At 37.3% G+C, this 25,985-nt stretch overlaps 1 protein-coding gene across 2 annotated transcripts in view; it reads left to right on the forward strand.

Annotated features, from left to right (window-relative positions):
* Nucleotides 1–613: 613 nt before the first annotated feature.
* SANBR (SANT and BTB domain regulator of CSR) overlaps nt 614–25,985 on the forward strand; it is a 37,275-nt gene continuing 11,903 nt past the window's right edge. The window contains exons 1-14 of one of the 2 annotated variants that reach the window (XM_054728238.1): nt 614–719; nt 1,437–1,535; nt 5,326–5,484; nt 5,895–6,078; nt 6,867–6,960; nt 8,831–9,069; nt 12,651–12,709; nt 14,382–14,542; nt 15,425–15,511; nt 15,611–15,721; nt 18,821–18,944; nt 22,458–22,610; nt 24,592–24,737; nt 25,519–25,618. In XM_054728238.1, coding sequence (XP_054584213.1) covers nt 5,335–5,484; nt 5,895–6,078; nt 6,867–6,960; nt 8,831–9,069; nt 12,651–12,709; nt 14,382–14,542; nt 15,425–15,511; nt 15,611–15,721; nt 18,821–18,944; nt 22,458–22,610; nt 24,592–24,737; nt 25,519–25,618 — 1,608 coding nt within the window. In that variant the 5' untranslated portion in view covers nt 614–719; nt 1,437–1,535; nt 5,326–5,334. Of the gene's footprint in view, nt 720–1,436; nt 1,536–5,220; nt 5,485–5,894; nt 6,079–6,866; nt 6,961–8,830; nt 9,070–12,650; nt 12,710–14,381; nt 14,543–15,424; nt 15,512–15,610; nt 15,722–18,820; nt 18,945–22,457; nt 22,611–24,591; nt 24,738–25,518; nt 25,619–25,985 lie in introns of those variants that run through there. The other variant, XM_054728239.1, reaches the window with a different exon arrangement.

The raw sequence follows: 25,985 nt of genomic DNA on the forward strand, positions 1-25,985 counted from the left end.
GGTTCCCCGTGGCAATATTCACAATAACACACACATGCTGAACCTATTGATGTGAATAAAAATTGAGTTTGTAACCCAGCGCGCTATTTACATTGTTCCCCAAGGGATGCCTCCTGATAAAGACAATGCTTAACCCAAGACGCTTTTCGTGTCCCTCAGGTCACACCATGTTGCTTCTACCTAACCTAAGCAGCGATACCGAAGTGACCTGCACCGAAAACTATTTCGTCCACCCTTTGTTCATTTATCGCTCCCATATTCCCCCTTTCTTCTGGACTCAGCGTTGGTCACCTAGGATCGGGCTTGGAGGACCTGGTTGCTAAGAGACAAGACGCTGAGAGGGTGGGGACGCTGCACTGCGACAGGCCCGGGAGTGAACGCTTGAGAGGGGGCAGGGGAGGACCGAGCCAGGCGCCGCGGCCCCGGCTGCAGCCGCCCGTTCGGCTCCCTCCCGCCCTGCAGGAGCTCGTCGCTCATTGGCTCCGCCGCTGCGGCGCTGGCCCGCGATTGGCCGGGCGGCGCTGGGTGGGGCGGGGCTTCCCCGCCCCCGGGCGCTGGTCCCCGGCCGCTCCCACGCGGGCGGGGCGGCGTGTGAGGACTCGTGTGGGGGCTGCGGCCAGGGCTGCCGGCCGGGTCGCGGGAGCTGATGGCCGGAGCGCGGGCAGAGCCGGCCGCCGCAGGGGACGGAGGTGCAGCGAGGGCCGCCCGGCCCTGTGGAGGTGAGCCAGGCGCCGAGGGGCCCGGGGGCCGGCCGGGGCGGGGAGTGCGGCGAGGGGCGGTGCCGCTGGCCGCCAGCGCGTTCCCGCCGCGGCCTCCATCCCTGGCGGGACGGCCGGGGTCCCGCTCGCCCAAACGCCCGCGAACGCCCCCAGCGCCGCCTGCAGCCCCGCAACCCTGCGAGCCGCAGAGCCCCTCCACCCGCCCCGCCCGCGCACCAGCCCCGCAGCCGGCTCTGCCCGCCGTCTGCCCGCCCAGCCCCCGCCTCGCCCCTCTGCCCGCGCCTTTGTGCGCCCTCCCTCCCCTCCCGCTCCACGCCGGGAGCCTCTGTCCCCCTCACCCCGCGGGTTAGGCGGAACCGGAGCCGGAGGCGCCGCGAGGGACCCCCTGGCCGGGGGCTTGCCCGGCTCCGCCCCGTTCCTCCCGGGTGTCCGATGGGATTGTCCTCTCTCCTTCCCGTGGAAAGCCCGCTGGCTCCGTCCTCGTCTGCGGGCTGGACGCCGGACGCCAGGCTTCCCCGCGTGCGGGTGACTCAGGGTTACCCCCACCCCGTCACCCTGCGGCCTGGGACCTGCCCCACCGCCCTCGCTGCGCATCTGACCGCTGCTCAGGGACCATGGTCACCATCCGTAGGAGCCTTTTCAGTTTCAAAAAGGAAAAAAAAAAATCAGATGCCAGTCGTGGACCTCTGTTGGCCTTAATTGGATTGTTCTTTTTAGATACAGTGAACTAAACCAAGCTCGTGCGAAGCGGGGAGAGGACATGAAGTGCGTTCTTAAAGCGTGTTGTGTATTAAACAAGTAGAATTTTTATTTCCGGTAAGTTACACGTTTCAACTTAAACATTAACTTTTAAGACATATTTTGTCATGAATGGGAGTGGACTTAGTAGTAATATAATTTGAGCTTCAAACTTTCTGTCACAGTTTTTGATGAGTCTGTACTCTCCCCTCCCCCCCAGAATGGGATACACTGTGACAGCTCGCCTGAGAGAATTTGTGTGTCGTCCGTCAAGGATGAAGTATCCTTTCACACTTACATTCAGCTCTAAGGGACGCTTTCTTGAACATTCATTTAACTGGAATCAGTACTGGGTACTCTTCCCTTCTTTGGTGTGATTCAGTTGTCTAAAGAAAATGTCAACAGAAAACAAATTTTTCATCTCTAAATGATTTAAATTATTCTAAAACGTATATTATGAGTATCATATTTGAAACATACATACACGTTTTTCAGTATTTAGTCTGGACTGTGTTTTTGATTAGCTAGCAGGTGCCTACACATTGTAGGACACAATAAGTATTTTAGGAATTTTAAATAAAATGTTTTTGAAGTGAAAGAAAGAAAAAAAAAAGTACCCCTGTTCCTTGCCCTGAATTCTGTTTTAGACTGAGACCCAAACACATGATACAGAACTACCCCATGCCCTAACATACATCTCAAATTGTGTGGTGTGAAAAGTGATGATGTGCCAGGCACACAGGTGGAGACAATGAAGTTCTGGAAAATCTACTTTCATTTGGGCTCAAGGCAGTGATTTACAGTTATTAAAATAATTTTTAGAAATTTTTAATGCCAATAATGGCCATAATAGGAGGAAGGAAAATAATAGTGGTGACAAATTATTTACTGAGCACGTTTTGTATGCCAAATAGTGTGCTGGATGCTTTATATATTACTGTTTAATCCTCACAATAACACCAAAGGTAGGTATTATTTTCTTATAGCTGAGACTGTTGAAAGTGGTAAAAACTAGGTAAGAATCTAGATCTGACTTTTTACTCATTTTGTCAAAAGGGTACTTCATTGAAAAGTTATTGTCTCTCCTTTTATCTGCCACATTTATCTTTATGAATTTGTTTACAGTAATCTGAGGATCTCTGGAATGGTAATGTTACTACTACAAACATTACATAGCCCTTACTGTGTACCAGGTAGCTCTGTCCATATGTCCTCAAAAGTATGTGGACTAGCCACTATTTTTTTTTTTTTTACAGATGAGGAAATTGAGGCATAGCAATAAGTAATCTGAACCATATAATACCTTAAGTGTTTCTTTTTAATGCTCAGGCAGCTACATGTAGGATGACTTTATGTCTACCACCTGATGTGTCTTATATCAGTGTTTTATGGAAACAGTTACATAGTCCTAATCATCGTTAACCCTTACTGAGAGCTTCTACATTCCAACTCCCCATTCAACATTAAAACATCTCACATAATCCTCAGCACAATACTAGGAGGTAGATACTCTCATTCATGAGACGCTTTCATGGTTTTCAAAGTGCTCTCACAAAATAATCCATTTGATTCTCTCTATTGATGTCAGTCAAAGACATTTAATCTTACTACTGAAGTTCAGATGATGTGCCTTGACTAGCATGTGTGGAGTCAATACTCAAAGCAGAGCTATAGACTCCTGGGTACACTGCTTTTGGCACTGTACCGGTCTGTCAGTGGATTCTTGCTGTGTATACTTCATGCCCTAAAATAGATGTTGTTTCCCATAGTAATAGCTTCTCTTTGGTGATTACATTCCCACCCCAGAATTCATCATCAATTAAGTCATAGCTATGACTAGCCATAAACCTTTGTCTTATTTTCACATGTAAGTTTATGTTCTAACTTCAGATAGAATCCCTGGCCCATTGCAAGGACTCAGCACGTGTTTGAATAAGATAAGAGATGTCTCACATACATTGATACCAAAAAAAAGGTTTTTTAAAAATTATTTTTTAAATCTTGGCTCTATTGAAGTATAATTGCCAGAAATACTCAAACTTCTCTCAGTTTAAATGTTGTAGCTTCATTTTTGCTGTGATACAACATCCTTCCCCCTTCCATACCTCACAAGCAGAAGCTTTCAGAATTATTTCATCCTATCTAATAAAGAGGGAATATGCTAATTGACCCTCACGTCATTGCAAAGATGGCGGCACCCACAGCCAATAAGGAGGGAATATGCTAATTGACTGCCCTGCCCTCAAATATGGCGGCACCCACAGCCAATAAGGAGGGAATATGCTAATTGACTGCCTGCCCTCAAAGATGGTGGCACCTGCAACCAATAAGGAAGGAATATGCTAATTGATTGCCACACCCTCAAAGATGGCGGCACCCACAGCCACAAGATGGTGGTGCCCAGTCCCCTCAGCCCTGCCGGGGCAGCAGGCACATAGGCCCGCCTGCTCCGCGCACCTGCATCCAGAGTCCCCCAGTCCCCTCAGCCCCCCAGCCACCCAGGGCTGGCCTGAGGTGCAGGCAAGCCTTGGATGGCAGCTGCCCAGCCGCCCAGGGCTGCCTGAGGCTCAGGTAAGCAGGGCCGCCCGAGGCTTGCGCTGCTGGCCGTGGCAGCAGCATAGGTGTGATGGGGCATCACCTTACCCTGATCGCCGGGTCGCCTCCCTCCCCTGAGGGCTCCTGGACTGTGAGAGGGGGCAGGCTGGGCTGAGGGAAACCCCCCCCCCCCCCAGTGCATGAATTTTCATGCGCTGGGCCTCTAGTTGAATTATAATTGACTTCAAAATTAGACTCTGTCTTTCTCCACCCTAAGTCATCATTCCCAACCTGCTGTCTCCCTGTAATATACCTCTTGTATATGATGGGAACAACATGTATGTGAGAGTCAGTTTTACCTTGCCCGGCCTCTTACTACTTCTGTGGCCTTATACTTCTCTGAACCTATTTCTTCATCTTGTAAAAGTGGGGAGAGCACCTTTCTTATAGGGGTGTGGTGAAACATTATTGAAATAACAGTTCTACCATACTAAGAAGTACTCAGTAAGTAGCTATTATGTGTCGCTCCTCTGCCCCTCTGGCTCCCCTCTGCTTTGGCTCTCAGAAAATTATATTAAAAAGATCCGTTTGTCTGCTAATACCCTTCCCTAGACCATAAACTCCTTGAGAACAGGGATCATGCCATATTTATTTTTGCATCCCTGATGCTTGGCACATAGTTGGGACCCACTGAATGAATGTTTATTGAACTACATTCATTTGGAAAGCCATCTGGAGCCTTTTTTCTTGGTGATCCTGTTGCCTGAAGATTTTGGATACTCTTGGTCACTGGACATGTTATTCAAGGGCTCCTGGGTTGAAATAGGGGATGTGACGTGTGGAGAGTCAGGTGAGGAAGCAAGGGAAGCCCCCACTCTGCTCGGTGAGTGCCCGTGTGTATGTGTGTGGAGGTGCCCTGGCTTTTTATATATGAATGTCAGGGTGTGTATTTAAGGATTAAATCTTATTTGGGCCAATTGTTACATTGCTTCTGAAGACAAGGAAGAAGAGAAGGACTTTCCCCAAAAAAGTTGTTTTGAACATATAAAAATAACACTAATTATAGTTGATGATTGATGCCATTAATACTTTTGCATTATACTTTTAATCATATATTTATCTATCTGTCTATCCTATCCATCCATTTACCAAGTCATAATGTCAAAATGCTATTATATTTGAAGAGTTTGAGCTATATACTTTAGGTTTATTTTAGGTCAGTTTTACTTTATATAGTAGCAGATCATTTTTAGGAATGAATTATAACTGATTTAGAATGTTCTGAAAACATTTGTATATCAAATGCAAGTAAATCTGCTTTCTCTGTCTCTAGTTCCAAAAGATGAGTCGTGGATATTCAGAAAACAACAATTTCCTGAACAATAACAGCCAAATGGTGTTGGACATGCTCCTTTTTCCATTAATCGGAATCCATCAGACCATCAACTGGGAAACTGTGGCAAGGCTCGTTCCTGGATTAACACCCAAAGAGGTAAATAACAGTCCCACAGATATCTTCTGAAAAAAAATCAGAAAAAGTGATCAATTTCAAGGAACGACTACAAAAAATAATTATGGAAAAGTATCTTCAAAATAGTAGACAAGAATATATTTTCTTATTTTTTAATTTTAAAACTCCCAGTCCAGTCGGTGTGACTCAATGGTTGAGTGTTGATCCATGAACCAAGAGGTCACTGGTTCAATTCCAGGTCAGGGCACGGGCCTAGGTTGTGGGCTCAATCCCCAGTAGCGGGTGTATAGGAGGCACCCGATCGATGTTTCTCTCATCAATGTTTCCATCTCTCTATCCCTCTCCCTTCCTCTCTCTCTAAAAATAAATAAAAGCATAATTTTTTTAAAAAACTCCCAGACCTGCATTTTCTTCCTTTTATATTATTACAGTGTGCAAAAAGGTTTGAGGAACTGAAGAGCAGTGGAAGCTCACCTGTTGACAACCGGTATAGTCCCCTAATGGCTGGAGAGAGTCCTGTTGAAACTTTAGCCACGTATATCAAATCCTCACTTCTTGACACACACGGAGAATTTCAGGAGGCTTCTATTCATCAGGATGCAGTTTCCAAAACAGGTAAGGTTTTAAAACAAAATGCAGTGTTCGTCCTTATGATAATTCTGCAAATTATTATGTATTCCAACCATCTTTTATTTATGTAAAGGCTAATATAAACATTAATAGAAAAATCTATGCATTTTTGTCTTCCTAAATTTTAGAAATTTTTCTTTTCTATATTTGAAAAAATTTTAAATGTTAATATGCAGATCAAATATTATTACCAAAAAAATTTCTTTACAAAAATTTACTACTTCAAGTTATGTCATAAATATTAAGGGAAATTGACTTAAGGTTTTTTCCCCTCCCTCAGAGAGTTTTCTTGTCTCTTGTGTTATCTTTTTTACAGCTATCTATTCTTTGTTGTAGTCAATGATAGTTTAAAATGACACAGTGGCAGGATAGAAGAGATCTTTTTCCGCAATTGCTTTGGAAATAATAACTGGTTTTAGAAATCCTCAGAGTGTAGTGAATTATTTTAATCTCAGCAACAGTAGTCAGAGTATTGGTATGAAAATTCACTTCAGGAAGGGAAATTTATATTGTTGGCTTTTGAGCATTTGAACCTATTTATATACGCCATATCAGTATTTTTTAAATCTTCAGTGAAACATTAGCAATTTATTAACCCTTTTTTGGACTGTTTCTTGCATAAACCTTTGGAATATTAAGGGAAATGCCACCTTTAACTAGCCTTGGAAGCCATGCATTTACAGTATAACCATTCAATAAGTAAAAATCCATTCTGAATTGGAAATGCTAACTTCTCCCCTTTGTTTTTGTATGTGTTTGTTTCTGTATTTAAGGAAGACATAGTATAGCTTCCACAAGGAATTGTTCTTCAGAAAGTGAAAGTTGTACTACTCGTATCGGTGGAGAAAAGACTGAAGAATCTGAAGGGTAGGAGGCTGGTTCTTTGCCAGATAAGTTTAATATGAGTATCAACTTTAAATTATAAAATACATGACTGATGATTGTATACATCAGTTACCATAATTTAGGAAATAACACAATTGCTGAAACAGTTGAAATTAGTTAATGTGTTGAACTATATATAATTGCTTGATAGTTAAACATATGCTTATTTGTGTTATTTATAAATTAATGACTCGTTTTTCATTTTAAAAATTTATTTTCATTTTGTAAATATTAGAAATAACATCTATTAACCTAAAACTTTGAAAAGTAAATTTTAAATCTAAAGGAAAAGTCAGTCATTAGTTCTCCAGTTTTATTAAAGAAACTGGGTATGTATTTTAGAATGACGTATTTGAATATAATTATTTATTATAGAAACATGTAAAAATTAGAATATATCTTTCAATATATTACAAGTTATTTTTAAATCTCCCTATTTTTTTTTCTTTTATTGATTGTAGAGAGAGGAAGGGGGTGGGAGAGAAACAGTGATTGGTTGCCCACGTGGACTGGGGATCAAACATGCAACCTGGGTGTGTGCCCTGGCCTGGAATGAAACCTGTCCCCTTTTGGTGCACGTAATGCTCCAGCCAACTGAGCCACACCAGCCAGGGCTGGATTGCAAGTTTTGATGCTTTTGTATTGTTTTATATATTTGATATACACTCAGCTGCACATATTTTAAGTAATCACTTGGATGAGTTTTAACAAATGGGCTCAGCATGTAACCGTGACCTAAATGAAGATATCGAATATTTTCATTGTCTCTAAAAGTTCTTTTGTGTATTTTCAGTTTAGATAGTTCTTTTTATAACAATTTTATTACGATATAATTCACATAACATTTACCCTTTTGAAAACGTCTTGGAGATGGATGGTAGTGGTAATTGCAACAATGTGAATGTACTTAATGCCACTGAACTGTACTCCTAAAATGGCAAATTTTATGTCATGTATATTTTACCGCAGTAAAATAAAATCACCCTTTGAAAGTGATTTTTAGTTTATTTACACGTAATTTTTACATAGATTTTTTTAACTGATAGGTTTGTATCACAAAAACTTTATCAGATAATTTCAGATAGTGGTCCAAAGAGCCACAGAAACTTTATGCTTCATTATACCAGCCATTACCTGTTTATATTTTGACCATAATTTATTTGGAAGAACAATTTTCAGTGAGTTATTTAAATTATTTTGATTTGGACAAGAGTATTGATTAATAACCTTTTTTTGGGTAGCCCAATTTTATTTCAAATGCAATTATTTACTTATTTATTTTTATTTTTCAATTACTGTTTTGTAACAATTATTGGTACTGTTTTTTAAATTTTCATAATTTACTTATACCTTGTAAATAATAAATTTAAACCCGTCCTAACCCATTTGGCTCAGTGGATAGAGCATCGGCCTGCAGACTCAAGGGTTCCAGGTTAGATTCCGGTCAAGGGCATGTACCTTGGTTTCGGGCACATTCCCAGTAGGGGGTGTGCAGGAAGCAGCTGATCGATGTTTCTCTCTCATCGATGTTTCTAACTCTATCCTTCTGCCTTCCTCTCTGTAGGAAATCAATAAAATATATTTTAAAAAATAATAATAAATTTAAACCCTGTAAATTATGAGTCCCATAGTAAAAATATTTTTATTTGTCTAATTAAGTGAGTAGTTTAACTAAAATTATTCATAATCTCAGATATGGATAAGATTAGCAAGACACTTAAATCCTATAAAACTGATTTGTGGTCAAATCTTCAAAAACATCTTGTTCTCATACTTCTAATAAATGTTAATATTCTTGGCTCCTCTTCTGAAATTCTAATAATTTTATTTCTGTGTACCATTTTTTATGAAGGCCAAATATGGTGATCCATGTATGTGATGAAGCAAAAAATTTGAAAGAAGATTTTATTTGCCCACGAGACCTTTTGATATCAGAAATGAAGTACTTTGCTGAATATTTATCTATGGATGCCCAGCGCTGGGAAGAGGTGGACATTTCAGTTCACTGTGACGTTCAAATTTTCAACTGGTTGATAAAATATGTTAAAAGGAACACTAAGGAGAATAAAGATTGTGAGATGCCCATTTTAGGTAAAAGACAATCCATTACTTACTTTGTAGTTAAGTTTGTGTGTCACCTGGTAGTTGCTTCAGGCCAAACATGAAATGTGGATAATTGCTTGAACATTAGCATTTATATTCAAATTAGTAATTGCCCTTTAGAAAACATACCTCATATTTTTTAGTAAATTATAATGAACTAGAGGCCTGGTGCACAAAATTCATGCACTTGGGGGGTGGTCCCTTAGCCCAGTCTGCGCCCTCTCACAGTCCAGGAGCCCTGCGGAGATGTCCAACTGACGGCTTAGTGCTGTCACGGAGGCAGGAGAGGCTCCCGCCACCACCGCTGCGCTTGCTAGCCATGAGCCCAGCTTCTGGCTGAGCGGCACTCCCCCTGTGGGAGTGCACTGACCACCCGGGGGAAGCTCCTGCATTGAACATCTGCCCCCTGGTGGTCAGCACATGTCATAGTGACCGGTTGTTCCACTGTTCAGTCGATTTGCATATTAGCCTTTTATTATATAGGATGTATGGCGAATGGACAGGTCTCTACATCAGCAGTTCCCACTGTATGGTACATGGACCACTGGTGTTCTAGAGGATCCTTTTAGAGGATCCAAAAGGTCAAGACAATTTGCATAATAAAACCAAGATGTTATTTGTCTTTATGTGTTGACATTTGTCCAGGTGGTGCAGATGTAAAACTGTTGCAGCTTTAGCACATATCAATGCCAGTGTACCAAACTATACTAGTGGTCTCTGTATTCTTCGCCATGAACTAACATTTTAAAGGAAAAAAAAAAATCCAGGTTCACTTAAGAATGTCCTTGATGAAGTAGTAAAAATTACTAATTTTATTACGTTTTCAGCCTTGAGTATACATCTTTTTAGTATTCTGTGAGAAGTACACGGGAAGTGTACTTCTGCCATACACCGAAGTATGATGGTTGTCTAGAGGAAAAGCACTTGTGCAGTTGTTTGAGTTGCAGTCTAACCTAGTTGCTTTTTTAAAAATTGAAAACTGTGTTTACTTGAGAGAATAACTGACAGACAAATTGTGGTTACTCAGACGTAGGCATTTGCAGATATTGTCTTGAAAATGAATTAAGCCCTAGCTGGTTTGGTTCAGTGGATAGAGCATCAGCCTGCAGACTGAAAGGTCCCGGGTTCAGTTCCGGCCAAGGGCATGTACCTCAGTTGCCGGCTCCTTCCCAGGCCAGCCCCTGGTCAGGGCTCATACAGGAGGCAACCAATCGATGTATTTTTCTCACATCCATGTTTCTCTCTGTTTTTCCCTCCCTTTTCCACTCTCCCTAAAAAATCAATGGAAAAATATCCTTGGGTAAGGATTAACAAAAACACAAAAAGAAAATGAATTAAATGAGCTTGTCAATGAAAAGGAAGCAACTGCTAGTATTTGTTGCCAATGATAAAATTCAGGCTTTCAAGTGAGAATTTAAGTTTGGAAAACTTATATGTACTTTTACGTGCTTGGCAGCTTCTTAATATTTAAAGACTTTTTTGATGAGACTTGTCATATTAACAAATGTGATTTTTTAATATATTGTACAATGAAATGGTTCAACATAACTCCATGAACCAATATTTTCCTTGAATAGTACATGATGTTAAAAATCGTGAATGGAGTTAGAGTCAAAGCACAAGATAAGCCAGTTGATTTTAAGGTAATAGAATGGAGAAGTTCATTGATATGATTTCAGATCCCATTGCAACTAACCTTAAAAAAGTACCATTTGTCAAGTTTTGATATAACATCAAAAAAGATTACTCATATATTGAATGTAGAATCAGATATGAGAATCCAGCTGTCTTCTATTAAGTGAGACATTGAAGAAATTTGCAAAATATGTCAGTGTTATTCTCACTAGTTTTTTTTGTTTTCATTTTGGAAAATATACTAGTACTTATTTTTCATAAAGATATGTGAATATGTAATGAGTTTATTTTTTAAGTAAATTAATATTTTTTTCTGTTTTAATCTCTAATATGGTAAATACTCAGATAACCCATATAAACAAAAGTTCTTTAGAAGTCTGTTTTTCAGATTACAAAGGGATCTTGAGAGCAAGAGTTTGAGAACCACTATTCTAGATGATAAGAATAATTACTAAATAATCTTTCATTGGGAATAGTTTTATATAGGAAATCTCACTAGTGGTTTTAGAAAGTCTTTCTGTGCACTAAAATTGCTATTTACAGCAGTACCAAAATATTTCTTTTTTAAAAATACACATTTTTGTTGCTTTCAGAGAGGAAGGGAAAGGGAGAGAAACATCAATGATGAGAGAAAATCATTGCTCGGCCACCTCACCCACACCCCTTCTGGGGATCATGCTAGCAATCCAGGCATGTGCCCTGACCTGGGAATCAAACTGTGACCTCCCAGTTCATAGGTCATGCTCAACTACTGAGCCACACTGGCCAGCACCAAAATATTTCTAACCTCTTCTTAGTAAATGAATCTATACTGACAGTATAAAAGTTTTCTGAGGAATTTTATAATTTGTATTTTAATGGCCAAATTTAATGGAAAACGTTTCTAGTGATCCTTAAAAATTACAGGATTGCTAAATCAAAAATTTCAGCCAATCAGAGTCCAGAGATACTAGATGATATGTATGTGTGAAGTAAAAATCAAAATCAAGCTATTGTTTGATCCAGTATATTTATGTGGATGGTAAAGGTAAAAGTAGAGCAAAACTAGTTACTGTAATCTTTGACCTTGAAAAAATGACTAGAAATGTAAAGTTTTACACACATAATCTTTATTCTAATCTGGAAAACTACCAAAATGCTTAATTAAATCTCTGATAATCCAGACATTGGGTCTTAACTGGAATGGATCATATTACAATTACCTGAGGAACTCTTTCACCAGCTCCTTCCTGTCTTCATTTCTATCTGAGAATCTTTAATCTAGAGTTGTTATTTAAGAAAAGATAGGGTTACTTATTTTAATCATTGTATAGTTCTTTAGTTGGATTGTCTTAGTGCTACAATGGTAAACATCAGATTTTTCTTTTTCTTAACTATACTTCATAGGAGATGACTTAGGTTTACTGAAACAGTAGCATCAGATGGCATCCCGTCTCCCTGGCTCCACTCAGCCTGCCTTTAGGAATGAACTTGAGCATTTCTGCAGAAGTAAATTTTGTCTTGTCTTTCAGAATCTTTTTCATTAAGTACTTGTTCTTAAAAAGCATTGAACTGCTTTTTATGAACAAGAGCTCTCAATCATTTAAAAATTTTTCTCACTGTTTTTTGTGTGATGAATTATATTCTCAATTTCAATTATCTTTTTCCCTGGTTTAGTTAAGGAGAAATTTGCATATATTGTATCTTTAACTGGAGTCCTCTTACTTGATATGCATCTAATTCCAGGGCAAATTTTCTGTGTATTTTCTTTATACCCTAAAGAAATTTGAACATTGCATTTTCTTTCTTTCACATATGTAAGCCATAGTAAGATAATCTTAAAGTGTTCTTATTAGAGTATCATCCTCTTTTCAGGTGAGAAGGAGCCTTTTCTCAGGAATTTGAGGTACAAATAAAAAGGAGAATTTAAATGTTTGTTTTTGTTTTTTTTTAAGAGCCAGGAAATGTCATTTCAATTCTTATTTCTTCAGAGTTCTTGAAAATGGATTCATTGGTAAGTATTAATAAAAGATCTAAGCTCTTCTGTTCACCCATGCTTGATTTATTATTTAACTTGATTTTTCCTTCAAGTTAGAAAATTCTAAGGCATCTTTCTGAAGTAATTGTTAATTCAAGAGTGTGATTCCATTAAAATAAACTGCTCATGTTTGAAGGGGGTGAAGGCTGTTATATATCATTTGTATATGTTGCCTATAAAGCAAGCAATTTATCCTCAAGGAGTAGCTCTCTGTTGTATTAGATGAAACAAAACAGAATTAACTTTACCCTAACAAAGAGTTTGCTCTAAAATCAAGTTAAGTGAAAATTATTGGAATATATTTGCTTCACTATTTAAGTAGTTTCTTGAAGCATGTTTTGCTAATTTGTGTCTTTCATTTATAGTTCAGCAAATTAAGAACCAGTACCCAACTATTAAATACTATAATTTTGTAGTATGTGTAAATCAGATGCTCATTCATTCTATTGTTTAAGAGTAGTTGATGAAACATAAAAGCATATGTACATAATCACATCAAGTTTTAACATGAAACATACTTGTGTGTTTTTCTTGTTAATGAATTTATCATTCAAATGTTTTTATATATTCTTATGGTTTCCCTTTAAATAAATATTTACTTTTAGTCCCCAAGAAGATTACACAGGGCAGAGCACTCCTCTGCTATGCTAACAGATGGGAAATTTGTTTGTTTATTTGATTGATTGGGGTTTTACTAGTTTTCTAGTTCTTTGTATTCCTTAGTCCTCCCCTAGTCAGTTGTTGGTATTAATTGCTTCAGGAAAGGGTTACAGAAAAAAAACAGAAATTAAAAGAATCCTTAACATTTGAATTCTGAAATCTAAGCCCTTTAGGACATTTTTCTGCCATAAGCAAAATATTTTAAAGAATACCTGATTAGCCAATGCTAGTTTTCCCTGGAACCCAAGTCCACCTCAAAAAGTAAATTTTCAGCCCTAACCGGTTTGGCTCAGTGGATAGAGCGTCGGCCCGAGGACTGAAGAGTCCCGGGTTTGATTCCGATCAAGGGCATATACCTTGGTTGCGGGCACATCCCCAGTAGGAAGTGTGCAGGAGGCTGCCAATTGATGTTTCTCTCTCATCGATGTTTCTAACACTCTATCCCTCTCCCTTTCTCTCTGTAAAAATATCAATAAAATATATTTTTTTAAAGTAAATTTTCATAAATGATTTAATATTTTATAAAAGTAAATAAATATACCTCAGGTTGGAGAAAGAGGAAGAGAGCAAGCACAACACAACTGAGAAAACCCTGAATTAACTGAAATTATGTTTCTGCTACTCAGAGAAATGGAAACTTTAAATTGTTACCTAAGTTCAGTGATAAGAAGTCACATATCCTATATACTTGAGTTTGTGGACTAAGATTTATACCTGCACAGCTATGAAAGATGCTCATTGCATTACTTTCAAAAATATTTTAAGAAGGTGGAAAATTATTATTCTAGCTATGGATATATGTTTGTACAAATTTGACCTGCTGGACCACTTTGGAACAGTGTAGATAACCCAAATAAGCAAAAACCAGATAGTATGTAGCAATACATGGATAAGACTTTTAATGAATTTTACCTTTGAAAGGTATTGATATTACATTATCCTTTATGCTGCTATTTTCAACATTCATTTTTTATTCTATGTTTTTTAGGTTGAACAATGTATTGAGTATTGCCACAAAAATATGAATGCCATAGTAGCTACGCCATGCAACATGAACTGTATTAATGCAAATCTTATTACACGTATAGCTGATCTGTTCACACACAATGAGGTTGATGACTTAAAAGACAAGAAAGATAAGTTTAGAAGGTAATTTTTAATTTTATTTTATTATTTTTTAATATATTTTTATTGATTTCAGAGAGGAAGGTAGAGGGAGAGAGAGATCAAAACATCAATGATGAGAGAGAATCATTGATTGGCTGCCTCCTGCACGCCCCCCACAGGGACTGAACCCGCAACCTGGGCATGTGCCCTTGGCCAGAATCGAACCTGGGGCCCTTCAGTCCATAGGCCAATGCTCTATCCACTGAGCCAAACCAGCTAGGGCTAATTTTTTATTTTAAGTCTGATTTCCTATTAGAAAAAATATATTATTTCTATTTCATTTTAGTAAAATAGTCTGTTTTTAGATTACATTTAAAAATATATTTCCATTTTATTTTAAATGAAGTAAAATTTATCCAGAGCCACTTGCCCAAGATAAATATTAGTAATTAAATTAGTTATTTTGTATAATGTATATATGAGCTTACTGTGGCAGTGAATTATGTAATTATTAAGACTGGCCTTAGTTTTAAAGGCAATTATAAGTATATTTTTGGGTAATTAGTATATTTTTAAGTTTTAAAAGAATAAAAAATGGTTGTGTATTTATCACTACCGATATTGAGTTGTTGGTAGACCTAGAATTGTTAAATTTCCAAAATCTTTAATCTTGAATATTACCGTAACAAAAGACTAAAAGAGAGGTAGATATTCATCAGTCTTATTTTTCTTATGAAAATAGATTCTTGATCAAGCAGTTCTCATTAGAAGAATTAATTTGTAAATTCCCAAAGATAATTAATCTAAGGATTTATTAATCTTTTTTTCTACATGTGCAGATAGGTCAGCGTTTGTTTTCATTACTATGAAGTAACTTTAGTAAAATAAATAAAGGAAATTAACTTGGTCATTTGTTGTTAATAGTAAACTGTTTTGTAAGAAGATTGAGAGACTATTTGATCCTGAGTACTTGAACCCAGATTCTCGGAATACTGCAGCGACACTGTACAGGTATGGTGGCATGTTTTTCTTTGGTAGGCGGTATGATACAGCTAAAATCTTTAATTTACTATATTTACATTTTCCTTCTTGTATCAATTTTTGTTATAGATGCTGTTTGTGTAAGAAACTTTTGACAAAAGAAACAGAAAGAAGAATTTCTTGCATTCCTGGAAAAATCAATGTGGATCGACATGGAAATATTGTGTATATTCACATAAGGTGTAGTGAAAATACAATACAGCCTTTTCAAATGTGAATTACTAGTGTATTTATAGAAGCATAACTACTCCTATAAGGAATAGGATATATTTTCTGCATGTGATCCAACTTTGATTTAGAGCAGTGGTTCCCAACGTGAGGCACATGCCCCACAGGGGGGCAATTTGATTTTTAAGGGGGGCAATTTGAGAATAAGTTATTAACTATGAATATTTTGCATTTCTTACTGTTCTAGGGGCCTCATATACAGTATATAAATATATATTGTGACATATTTATGCATTCCAGTTCTCTATTATATGTTTTGAAACTTTATTTGCTATTTTTTCGTATCACTTCATATTATTATTTTTTTAACAATTTCTTAGTGATTTCTTCCTCAGTACTTCAGCTGTCCTTTCATGCTTTTATTTTTCTCTTTCATGGATGCCATGTTCTTTGGAAGCTTGTTTAGACCAAGTTAAGGGCCTTTTAGGCTTCCTCTGCATGAATAGGAGTTCACTTTTTGAAGGATAAGAATTATATGTCACAGGGTGGACATCAGGATTTTTGAGATGCTTAGGTGGGGATGGCCAAAAAAAGGTTGGGAACCACTGATTTAGAGAGATGCTATTTCCAAAACAAAATAGTTTTAAAGGCTATGTCTTATTGACTGGGTAAGTATATTTTTAAGTTTTAAAGAGTAAAAATGGTTGTGTATTTATCTCAAAAGACATTTTGATCAGTATTATTACAATTATTTCTTTTCACTAACAGATTTAGTTATCTATATAAATGTTACTTTGAATTTGACAAGAGAACCAAGTATACTTTAAGGTGAATTTTTATAAATGAGGAAAATTGTCTTTGAAATTGAATATTCCATAACCTGTGTATTCTTCGTACTTTGTCAGTATTCCATTAATGCATAGTTCTTTTTTATTCCCCTTTAAGTTCAAAACCAGTTCTCATTCAGAGTTGGAGGGAGAGTATTGTTAAATGGTATGTCTCAAGAAAGCAAAAACTTTCAAATATATCCTACTCCTAGGATTTAACACAAAGAGGTAATATTGGATTTGTGAAAGCACTTAATAAGGACATTTATTGCTATGTTGTTAAATTTTAAAAGAGAAACACCCAAATGATTAAACAAACTAAAATATCTATACACTAATGTATATAAAGCACAGCTAATCAATTCTTAATGTGCAGCCTTTGAGAATAATGTTGTAAAGGAATATATACTTACATCTAAAGTGGTTAGTGGTAAATTAAGTGAAAAGAAGAACAGGTTATAAAACAAAACTAGAAACATGCTCACAAAATGTTAACAGTGTTACCGTTGAGTGATGGTGTTATGGATGGTTTTAATTTTCTTCGTGCTTGTTCTTTTTTCTACATTAAAAATGTGCAACACTTTTACTAAAGAAAAAAACTACAAATGTTAGATTTCATAGTTTAAACATTAAAACGGAAGTACAGAAAACACATTTGACCTTAATACGAATAGCACAGTCAACTTTAAAATGTTTCATTTTTCTCTCCATACAATAATCAGGGAATCTTTCTTAGTTATTGTAAGCACCTGGAATTTTATACTTTTTTGTCTTGAGACTTGATTCATATTTTTAAAATTATGTTCATTCTGGCCCTAGCCAGTTTTGCTCAGTGGGTAGAGCATCAGCCTGTGGACTGAAGGGTCCCAGGTTCGATGCCAGTCAAGGACAGGTTGAAGGCTCCTCCCTGGCCCGGGCCCTGGTCAGGGCTCATGTAGGAGGCAACCAATCGATGTGTTTCTCTCACGTCGATATTTCTCTGTCTTTCCCTCGCTCTTCCACTCTCTAAAAATCAATGGAAAAATATCCTTAGGTGAGGATTAAAAAAACAAACAAATTATGTCCATTCTGCCCTGGCCAGTGTTGGCAGGGTGCATGCGGGAGACAACCCATCAGTGTTTCTCTCTCTTTCTCCCTCTCCCTCTCCCTCTCTCCCTCTCTTTCTCTCTCTCTCCATACCTCTCTCTAATATCAATTTTAAATTATTTTTAAAATTATTTCCATTCTGATAGCAATAACTGTTATATATTCTATATATATTCTGACAGTGGTAACTATGTGAAAAAAATTGTTAACTTCAACATCCACTTTTGTCTTATTCAAAGTATTTTCCAGCAAGTCAGCTGTTGAAGGCATTTTTAAAAATTGTCTTTAACTTAAAACAGATGTGCCTATGTAATTTGCAATAACATGATGTCATTTTGTTATTTGTTGAACTAAGGACAAAAATGGCAAAAGTCTGAAAAGATTAAGGGACTTGGGGAAAAATAGGAACTTGAGTTATATATGACCATAGCAAATAGGGTTTTAAGCCTTTGCTATTTTTTAAAATATATTTTTTATTGATTTCAGAGAGGAGGGAGAGGGAGATATAGAAACATTAATAATTAGAGAGAATCATTGATCGGTTGCCTCCTGCACTCCCCACACTGGGGATCGAGCCTGCAACCCAGGCATGTGCCCCTCACCAGGAATCAAACCGTGGCCTCCTGGTTCATAGGTCAATGCTTAACCACTGAACCATGCCAGCCAGGTGCCTTTGCTATTTTTAAAGTTGATCTTAACATAAAAATGTTTATTACCAAGACCTGATTGTATGTTACTATATTATTCAATTACTAAAAAATACCTCTTGAGAATAATATAAACACATTAATGAAATGTTTAGAATCACCCATAATTAACAACTTATTATATAATATGTACAAATAGAATAAAGCAACATATGTTGAAGTCCCAAATGTTAGCCTACTCAAACTGTATTTAACTTATAATCCTTTATGTAGCTTAGCAAAATAATTTGGCATTCAACCATTCATACCTTTTATGTAGCTTAGCAAAATAATTTGGCATTCAACCATTCATACCTTTTCCTGTTATCCACAGAAAAATAAAGCATAAACAGACTCCCAAATGATATTTTACCTACTGTTCAGTCCATTCTACAACCATCAGTTAGGAAATATTCTTGGATATAAGCCACAAATTTAAAAACATTTGCTCTAAACAATTGTTAATATTGATTTATTGTAAAATAATATAACAATTCATGCTCTTTCACCAGAGATAAGACGTGGGATGTTCATGAGTATTTGAATAGTCTTTTTGAAGAATTAAAATCTTGGAGAGATGTATATTGGCGCTTGTGGGGAACAGTCAACTGGCTAACTTGTTCAAGGTGTTTTCAGGTGAGTTTTTAAAAATATATCCTGCTCTGCAAACATTGAGAGCAGGTTCTTTTGGTATATGCTATATAATTAGTATGTTTGGACGTGTTTTGACAATATTAACATCTTTTTAAGAAATTAGTGGCAAAAGCAGTTCTATTAAACATTGCTTACATCTGACTAATTTCTCTTACTATGTTTCTTTTTCCTCTTTATTTTCATTGTTGAAACCATCAGTGACTTGCTGAATTTTTAGAAAACCAACAGGTTACAAGTGACCAAATACATGTTTCCAATTATTTCCAGCTAAACTATTTCTCTGTTGGCCCATATATTTCTTTATTTTTTACTTGTACTTATTTTAAATTAATTTTACCTTTCTTTTTCTTTAATATCACTTTGCTTTCTTGAAGCTTATCTTAGTAACATTTTCATGAGCACATACTAATGTGCCAAACACTCTTCCTTGCCAGGTGGAGAGTATTGAACTGGGCTGTCACATTTATTTTCATTTAAAAGTCAAACATCAAATATAAACGGTAGCCCATGCATTTCTTTAGAAACACCTTTGCAGATAGGATGCGATTGATATATGCCCTTCTTGTTATAACAGCTGTGTTCCCAAAAAGGTTTTGTTCATTTTTTTTTAATAAATGAAGTCTGTAATAAAAGCACAGAAAGCTTGCTATGTGAAGATACCTATAATAAAACCTTTTATAGAATAAATAGATCTTTATAGGTCACAATCATTCCTAATCAGGCTTATGTATAAATTCAGAGTGTTCTACATAAAATTTTTAAAAATATATTTGTATTGATTTCAGTGAGGAAAGGAGAGGGAGAGAGAGATAGAAACATCAATGATGAGAGAGTCATTTGATCGGCTGCCTCCTGCACACCCCCTACTGGGGATTGAGCCCACAACCTGGGCATGTGCCCTCGACCGAATCGAACCTGGGACCTTTCAGTCCGCAGGCCGACACTCGATCCACTGAGCCAAACTGGCCAGGGCTACAGAAAATTTTTTATGACACCCTAATGTCTCCCTGCCCCCAGTAATTTTCCTCTCTCAATTGAGTAATGATTTTAAGTAGAGTGAAGGAAGAGCTGCTTAATAAAACCTTCAGAGTGAGATTTCTCAAACTGTCCAATGGACTCCCTATGTTCCCTCAATTTTTAAAAATTGGATTTATTGCCCTAACCGGTTTGGCTCAGTGGATAGTGCGTTGGCCTGCTGACTGAAAGGTCCCAGGTTTGATTCCAGTCAAGGTTGTGGACACATCCCCAGTAGGGGGTGTGCAGGAGGCAGCTGATCGATGTTTCTCTCATCGATGTTTCTAGCTCTCTATCCCTATCCCTTCCTCTCTGTAAAAAAATAAAAATAAAATATATTAAAAATTTTGGATTTATTGAAGTATAATTTATATACAGTAAAATTTATCTTTATACAGTAAAACCAGTTCCTTTTAAGAAGTTTGACAAACACAGTTATATAACTACCACCACAATCAAAACATAGATCACTTCCATCTCCCTAAAAATTTCTTGTGCCCGTTTGTAGTCAGTTCCTTCTCCCACCCCTGACTCTGGCAATCACTGACTTGTTTAAGTGTCTTTATAACTTGACGCTTCCAAAATGTCATACAGGTACTATTATACCATTTTTTACTTTTTGAGTCCAGCTTTTTTTATCTAGTAAAATGGACTTGAAGTGTTCATCCATTCACCAGTGAAGAACTTTGTAGGTATTTCTAGTTTGGGACTATTATGAAGAAAGCAACTATAAACATTTCCTACAGGCTTTCATGTAAATACAGATTTTTACTCCTCTTGGGTAACCTAGAAGTAGGATTACTGGATTGCATGGTAAATGTGATCCGAACAGTTTTCCAAAGTCCTGAACTTGCATTCCTCCCAGCTGTGTCTGAGAGGTCTAGTTGCTCCACATCTTCACTAGCACTTGATTTTGTCAAGTTGGTGTTTTTGTTTTTTGTAAACTTGGTATCTGTAACAACATATCACTTATAACCAAGAATATCAGGCTTCTAAAACCTGACTTGTTTAGCTTGTCAGAACATAGAAAATTTGAGGGATTTTTTTCTCTTTTATAGAAAATTGGATATTGATTTTATTCGTAGCATTTAACATTATGGAGAGTTCAGAAATTCAAAAAAATAATTTGCATGCTAAATACTTTGTATATGAGTGTATACCTTATTGCTTTTATCAGACTTAAACATTTTTAATTAAAAATCATTTGAAAATCATAACTAGAACTAACAAGTAAGAATTCTGAATTATAGATTATCCTTTTTTGCCTTTGTGTTCAAGATCAGTGCTTAGCCCTAGCCAGTTTGGCTCCGTTGCTGGCCTGTGGACTAAAGGGTCACAGGTTCAATTCTGGTCAAGGGCATGTACCTCAGTTGTAGGCTCGATCCCTGGCCCTGGTCAGGGTGCGTGCGGGAGACAACCAATCAATGTGTCTCTCACATCAATGTTTCTCTCTCTGTCTCTCCCTCTATGTTCCACTCTCTCTAAAAATCAATGGAGCCCTAGCTGGTTTGGCTCAGTGGATAGAGTGTCGGCCTTCGGACTGAAGAATCATGGGTTCGATTTCAATCAAGGGCACATGCACAGGTTGCAGGCTCAATCCCCAGCGGGGGATGTGCAGGAGGCAGCCAGTCAATGATTCCTCATCATTGATGTTTCTCTCTCTCTCTCCCTCTCCCTTCCTCTCTGAAATCAATAAAATACATATATAAATATATGATCAAAAAATAAAATAAATAAAAATCAATGGAAAAATATCCTTGGGTAAGGATTAAGAACAACAAAAATAAAGATCAGTGCTTAAAATGATTAATTTTGTTACTTTCTTTAAATTATGTTACCAACTTACAAACATACCTGGATTGCATGGTAAATGTAATTCTAACAGTTTATTACTTTTTTAAAAAAGTTTATTTTATAATTAAACCTTGATTTTTCTTTACTAATGATTCAAAGTTACTCCATTGTTTTCATTAATACTAGTGCTAAATATTTATCTTAAAAATATGCAAAGAATAATCAAGGTAAAATTTTATTTCCTTATTTTCACTGGAAACTTTTTATATGATTGGCTAATTGTAAAATTAGATATACATCAAGATCAGTGAATTCATCTGAATTTTGAATTAAGTGTTCTTGGTTTTTCTTTTTAATAACTTTAGTGAGGTATAATTATATGCCATAAAATTCATTCATTTTAAGTATGCAGTTTAGTAAATTTAGAGTTGCATAACCATCCCCACCATCCAATTTTAGTACATTCCCATAACCCCCAAAAGATTGTTTGTGTCCTTGTGCTGCCACTCCCCAATCTTATCTCCAACCTCAGGAAACCACAAATCTACTTTGTGTCTCCAGAGATTTGCCACTTCTGTACTTTTTATGTAAAGGGAACATACAATATGTGGTCTTGAGTAAAATATTTTTGAGATGTAAATTTCAATGTGGGAATAATAATTAATTTTATATTTTTCTTTTATTCAGATTTTCCTTTGCACAGAATTTTCACATTGTCAATATCACTCAGAAGCAGTGGTTTATCCTCCTGCAGCCAGTTCACTTAGTACTGTGGGCACTGGAATTTATCCCTGCTGTAACCAGAAGGTCCTTCGGTTTGATCCTACCCAGCTTACAAAGGTAAAAGTAAAGGATTGATGGTATTACAGTATTGCAATGAGCATCCTTGCACATGGATCTTGGTACAATACATGGGTATTGCCATAGGTTAGAGTCCTTGATCATTAACACTTTTAAAAATCTTATGTAATTAAATTTCATGAGTGCTGAAAGGAACCTAAAGCTCTTTCTCATCATCCTCCATACAACAAATACAGGGTTGGGCTAAAGTAAGTTTACAGTTTTTGTATGAAAAATAATACAAAAATTAATAAATAACAATACACGAATAAACTCTGTATTTCCCATACTCATGACTCTACACCTACTTTTATCTCTCCCCGTCCCCCACATTTATGAAGTATCACACTGTGCAGGACAAAGAGTAGTGTATAAAATGCGATAGTTTCTGTCTTGATGGAGCTTTACAGTTCAGGTAATAATATCAAAAGGGGAGAAAGCACACAAAGAAATGTTGGAACAAGTATTTGGAGTTACAAATGTCTGTAATAGACTGGTCTTACCTGGCCATCGAAGCCAAGGGATGCCTTCTTAAGGAGTTGGTATTTCGTTGACGAAGGGAAAGAGCCCTCCAGTCAAAACAGCAAGTCCAAAAGGAGCACAGTGAACAAGACGGAAAGAAACCATGCTTGTTACAGAAAACATGACAGTTCAAGACAAGGCTGGAGATGCTGGAGATGTCAGGCCATGGACAGACAGGACCTCATAGGCCATGTTTCAGTTTTTATCTTCATTTCAAGTTTTTGAAAATATCAGTTGTGGTGTGGAGAATGGCTTGAGGAATAGTCAATGGAATTAGGATCAAGAAGTTATTACTAGATTGATGGATTGTATCATAGAGGGAGAAGGATGACTCAGTTCCATGCTTGTGCTACTTGATAGATGGTGGTATTATTCACTGAAGAGGAAACAACAGAAGGGAATTAGGTTTGGAAAAAAGCTCACGCATTCTGTTTTGGACATTTTTTTAATGTGCGATGCTCTGAGGTAACCAGGCAAAGAGTGTTAAATATGGGTTTGTGTTCTCAGAGAGTGGCTAGGCTGAAGATAATAATTTGTAACTCTTCTTGCAAATAAATGATAATTGAAGCTACGAAGTATAGGTGAGCACAAGATCAGAGGCCCTACAATGGAACCTAGAGAAACTCCAACATTTAATGGCTAGAGAAACATGAGCTACAAAGAAAAATAATCAGGAATAGCCAGAATAATAGGAGGGAAATGAAGAATATTGTCATGAAAGTCAAGGGAGTAGTGTTTTTATTTTTTTATTTTTTAAATATATTTTATTGATTTTTTACAGAGAGGAATAGAGAGCTAGAAACATCGATGAGAGAGAAACATCGACCAGCTGCCTCCTGCACACCCCCTACCGGGGATGTGCCCGCAACCAATGTACATGCCCTTGACCTGAATCGAACCTGGGACCTTTCAGTCTGCAGACCGACGCTCTATCCACTGAGCCAAACCGGTTTCGGCAGGGAGTAGTGTTTAAAGAACGAGAGAGTGGTCCACATTGTCAAATATTGATAAGAGAACAAGTAAAACAATGAAAGAAATGTGTTTTGGCTTTGTTGACTGGTATACATTTATGTCTCATGCTCTTTTCTTGAGAAATGCTAAAATGGTTGATATGACCAGGCAAAGAACAAAAACGTATGCCTTGGCCAGTTTGGGTAAGTGGTTAGAGCATCAGCCCTCAAACCGAAGTATCCTGGGTTCAATTCCTGGTCAGTGGTTCACTCCCAGCCCCTGGTTTAGGGTGCATGCAGGAGGCCACTAGTGGATGTGAGAGAGACACATCAATCTCTCTCTCTCTTTCCCCCTCCCTTCCCCTCCTTCCTTCCCTTCCACTCTCTCTGAAAAGCAATGGAAAAAATATTCTCAGGTGAGAATTAACAACAGTAAAAACATAGTCATCTTTAAAGGAATGTGTCTATAATGAACCAACCTCTTCAATTTAATGTCTCTTGTACAACAGGGTTGTAAAGTGAGGGACCACATAGTTGGTTTTCATGATCAAGGTCAAGGTGGAGATTCACTGTCCTATCCAACTGCTAGAATACTGGAGGATCTGCACAAACACAAAGATGTCATTGTTGTGCCTTTTTCTAAAGATACAGTTAGGTGAGGTAGGGGCTGGGGTGGGGTGGGGTGGGGTGGGGTGGGGTGGGAGAGGGATGCTGTACTGCATATTTTTTCAGTGAGTCCCATCTCAGAATCCTTTATCCCCTGTGCTTCCCCAATCACTAATGTCAGTCCTCAAATAGTTTACAGTATTTCAGAAAGCTTAACTGGAATTATATGTTAGCTTACATTAAGAGCAAGCAGGTGTTTATTTGATAGGAAAAGCACTTCAGAATATTGACGGTCCAGAGGTGGAAAAACTAATAAAAGGAGTCCTTGGTGATTGAAAGGTTAAGATCCAATTTTTGAGGTGTTTTTATTTTCTTTTCCCAAGTTATTTAAGCTCATCCTGAATGCTTGATTGACACAACTAGAAAAATAGTTGTTGGTGAGGTTATCTTTGCATAAATTTGAACTCCTTGAAGTCAGTAATTTCTGAAGTTACTTCTGTCATCTTGTAACTACAGCAGGCTGTCAGGTTGAGGGTAGGAGGACCCTTAAATAAAGGCTGTTCGCAGGCCAGTACCGATAATAGGAGCCCATTTCACCACCTGGCAAGTATTATGCCTGGAGAGGAATGGTGTGATTTCTGTATAGAGTGATTTCTGTAGGGGAATCACTAGATGAATAAAGAAATGTAAAAGTTGAAGTGGCATACTTATACTAAAGAAATGTACTTCTAAAGAACAATTTATAAAACACTTGCAATAAAAAGATATCATTTGCATTTAAATTCCTAAAAAATTGAACACTTCTCCATTAAATGTCTTTTTCTTCCTAGTGATTCTTGGGTTGGTCCCTGTGATGAGAAGGGTCTGGACTGTGATGTTTTACTGGAGCCAAATACACCATGGGGCCCCAAAAGTGGGGAGCTCAACGCTGTGAGTAGCTTGTTTCACTTATTCTTTATTTATATAAACAATTGATGGCGTTTAATCTTTGACAGAAACCTGATCAGTTGAAATTTTTAGTTACAAGTATTTACTGACTACCACGGTATTATGCTGAGTTAATAGGACTATAAGGATAATAGGGCACATTTGTTGTCCTCAAAGAATTAATAACTAATTGACTTTAATTTTAGGGAAAAATATAACATGGCCTTCAGGGTTTTTTATTATGGGTAAATAATGATTTGATAAATGAAGATAGTATGAATGGTATATTTTGTCCCCTCCTAGTCCTATAAACTTTTTGGTAAAAATTGCTTTTTTAAAAATTGTAATCAGGAGTGCATTTAGTTTTTCC

The sequence above is a fragment of the Eptesicus fuscus genome, chromosome 16, assembly GCF_027574615.1.
Source record: "Eptesicus fuscus isolate TK198812 chromosome 16, DD_ASM_mEF_20220401, whole genome shotgun sequence".
NCBI classification, from domain to species: domain Eukaryota; kingdom Metazoa; phylum Chordata; class Mammalia; order Chiroptera; family Vespertilionidae; genus Eptesicus; species Eptesicus fuscus.